This window comes from Momordica charantia (assembly GCF_013281855.1).
Source record: "Momordica charantia cultivar OHB3-1 chromosome 11 unlocalized genomic scaffold, Mcharantia_2.0 BLBB01000011.1, whole genome shotgun sequence".
Classification (NCBI taxonomy): Eukaryota; Viridiplantae; Streptophyta; class Magnoliopsida; order Cucurbitales; family Cucurbitaceae; genus Momordica; species Momordica charantia.
Window position 1 is genome coordinate 1064008 of NW_028275159.1, and position 2864 is coordinate 1066871.

Sequence of the window (2864 nt, forward strand, 5' to 3'; positions counted from 1 at the left end):
CATAGATATACAATAAAAACCATTCCCTAAGATTTAAGAACTTAAATTAAGCATCAATCACGCCCAATCTCTCCTTCATAGATCACAAGCTCAAATATCCTCTGTCACGAGTAATATAATATTTTAGAAAAAGCTTAAATAGAAGGGCAATAAAATAATCATATTTTCCTAGTGGCTAGGAAAAGGGGAGAAGAAAGAGAAAATATTTCATTAAGTAATGATAGAAAGATTATATTATATGAATATATAATGACAAAGAGGGCCCCTAGAACCGCATCAAAAGCCCCATTACATCATACTGAAAACGACCCATTCGCCAATCCAAACAAAATCCGAGAAACCAGTTTACACTTTTTTTTCTTTGGTTGCTTTTCCCAAAGTTTGAAAATCCTTTCTTCAATCATATTCATCATTTGATTTCCACCAGCGTCATGACGAGATTAATAATCCTACCCAACCCCCAAAATCAAAACTTATATATATATATATATATATAAATATTTTACACTTAATTTTCTGATTAACCAATCTGGTCCGATCTGATCCATCAACAGAAACCAAAAGAGATTGAGATTAAGATTAAAATTAAGGTCTCCCCTAAATCAGTGGTGGATGATCAGTAGTGAAGCACGTGATGATGATCAGCAGAAGCCATAATTGGTTGGTGTTGGGCGAGGAAGAAGGAATTGGCGAATGGGTTATGAATATCAAAATAAGAATCGTCGTCGAAACTCGGAAGAAAATCGTCGTCTTCTTGTTCTTCGGCGGCGGTGTTGTTGATGTGAAAGAGGATCTGGTTTAAAGACTCTAATCTATGGCTGAGCTCCATAATCTGAGCTCTCAAAACAGAGTTCTCTGCTTCGACGTTGAGGAAGAGGTGCGTGGTGAGATTAATTCGCGAGACGATTTGGTTTTTGTTTTCCCTGAGGTTCGCCACTTGCCCCATCAGCCCATCCAAGTGCTGCTGTTTTCTCATCCGTGATCGCCTCGCGGATTCCCGATTCGATTGCATTCTCTTTCGTTTTCTTTGGTCCATCAATTGCCTCAGCTCCTCTTCAGAACCAGAGCTCTGGTTCTGAAGCACGATCTGAGATAATGAACCTGAACCTGAACCTGAACCTGAAGAATTCCCACTAGAACAGCCCATACTAAAATCAACACCAGCAACAATAATATTCTTATTATATATATATTTATATATGGATTTCTATATTTACACTTGGTAGACGCGGGATCGAAAGAACTAGAAGACCTAGAAAAGCTAAATTCAGGGAGATATTTTTTTTGGCGGGGGGGGGGGGGGGGGGGGAATAATATTATGCTAGAATGGGAGAGGAGGGGGGGGAATGGTTCATGAGAAGACGTAGAACCAGTGGAGGAAGACGACGGAGAAGGACTGAACTAAATGGGTCCGGCGGCGGAGGGAGGAGCTAATGATAAAACCGGAACGGAGGATTTCACTGAGAACCGGAGACATCAATCTCAAGCGTTAAGGATACGGTTTCCAGCATCAAGAACTGTGGACGGATTGAATCTCTCGAGAATTAGGGCAACAAAAAGAAAGAAAAAAAAATCTGTGGAGAGAACGGCGAAGATTGAAGAAGAAGAAGAAGAAGAAGAAGAAGAAGAAGAGTAGGCAGAAGGGAAGGGAATTAGAGAGTGGCGAAGAGGCAATATATAGAAAAAGGAGGGGAAAGAAAAGAAAAGAAAAAGAAAATGGAGGGTGGAAATGAAAAGATAAAAAGGAAAGGGGGCATCGGAATAATGAGGGGATGGGGAGGGAGACGGGAGGGCGGTGATTGGGCGTGTGCGGTGCATCCTGCAGATTGAGAGCTCGCAACCTTCCCATTCGAGTCGGAAAATATTTCTTCTTTAATGATGAGAAAATTTTCTGTATTATAAAACATCCTACTTCCTTCCATTTTTATTTATATAAATGAAATGGACTCCGCCACGTTACTAATACAATGATTGATGTGGTAAATAATAAATAGAATAGAGTATTCTAGAAATTTTATTAAATATTTGACAACTCATTATTAATTTAAGAAAAAAATTGTTTTTACATTTCTTTTATCTTAACAGTCAAACATTTAGTGATTAGGAGGATAAAGTTCTTCTTCATTGAGGAGCCAAATATTTTCCTTTCCAACTGAGAAGCAGCGTAGTCTCAAATTATTTAGTTTCGACTTAGACCCCATATCTTAATAAAATTTCAAAAAAAGTTGAAATTATAAACTTCGGTAGAATAAAAAATATCTATTAATGGCCTAAATTTTAAAAATATTAAATTTCAATTTTTAATCAACAACATGAGGATAAGGAATTTAAATCTCCTACTTAAGTTGAGCTATACTTAGACTTTAAAATAATAAGTTAAAATTTTTAAATATTTAGATATCTAGCTTATGTGATTTTTTTTTTAAATTCGGGGATTTATTGAATACAAAGTCGAAATTTCAATAATTTATTAGACATTTTTCAAAGTTTATAAAGTTATTGGAATATGATTTGACCATTGTTAACCTAAAACTCATCTTATGGCACTGAAGAGTTCACTTAGTCTCTACGTAACCATGGACCATTCTTTGCATACAATGATGTTGATTGCTTAGTCGTCCTAATAGCAAACGATCTATTCTTGGTTTCTAGAAAAATCTACTGGTTTGAGTTTTCTAGAAGCAGCCTATTCTTTTAAGAATCTATTTGACATATTTTAAAGTTTGACAATTTATTAGATAAAACTCTCAAAGTCCATATGCGAAATTTGAATATAACCTACTTTTAATCTAAGAACTCTAATTTTCTTTTAATTATATTATTTAATTTTGCATCCAATTAGGTATCATTGTTTTTATTTTTTT

The 2864-nt window shown here is 35.5% G+C and overlaps 1 protein-coding gene across 1 annotated transcript; it reads right to left on the reverse strand.

The window, feature by feature from the left end:
* Positions 1-205: 205 nt before the first annotated feature.
* LOC111009185 (bZIP transcription factor 44) lies at positions 206-1866 on the reverse strand. Its single transcript, XM_022282163.2, has one exon. It carries the CDS (start codon positions 1145-1147, stop codon positions 617-619), a length of 531 nt encoding a protein of 176 aa, XP_022137855.1. The 5' UTR covers positions 1148-1866; the 3' UTR covers positions 206-616.
* Between the last annotated feature and the right edge of the window lie 998 nt (positions 1867-2864).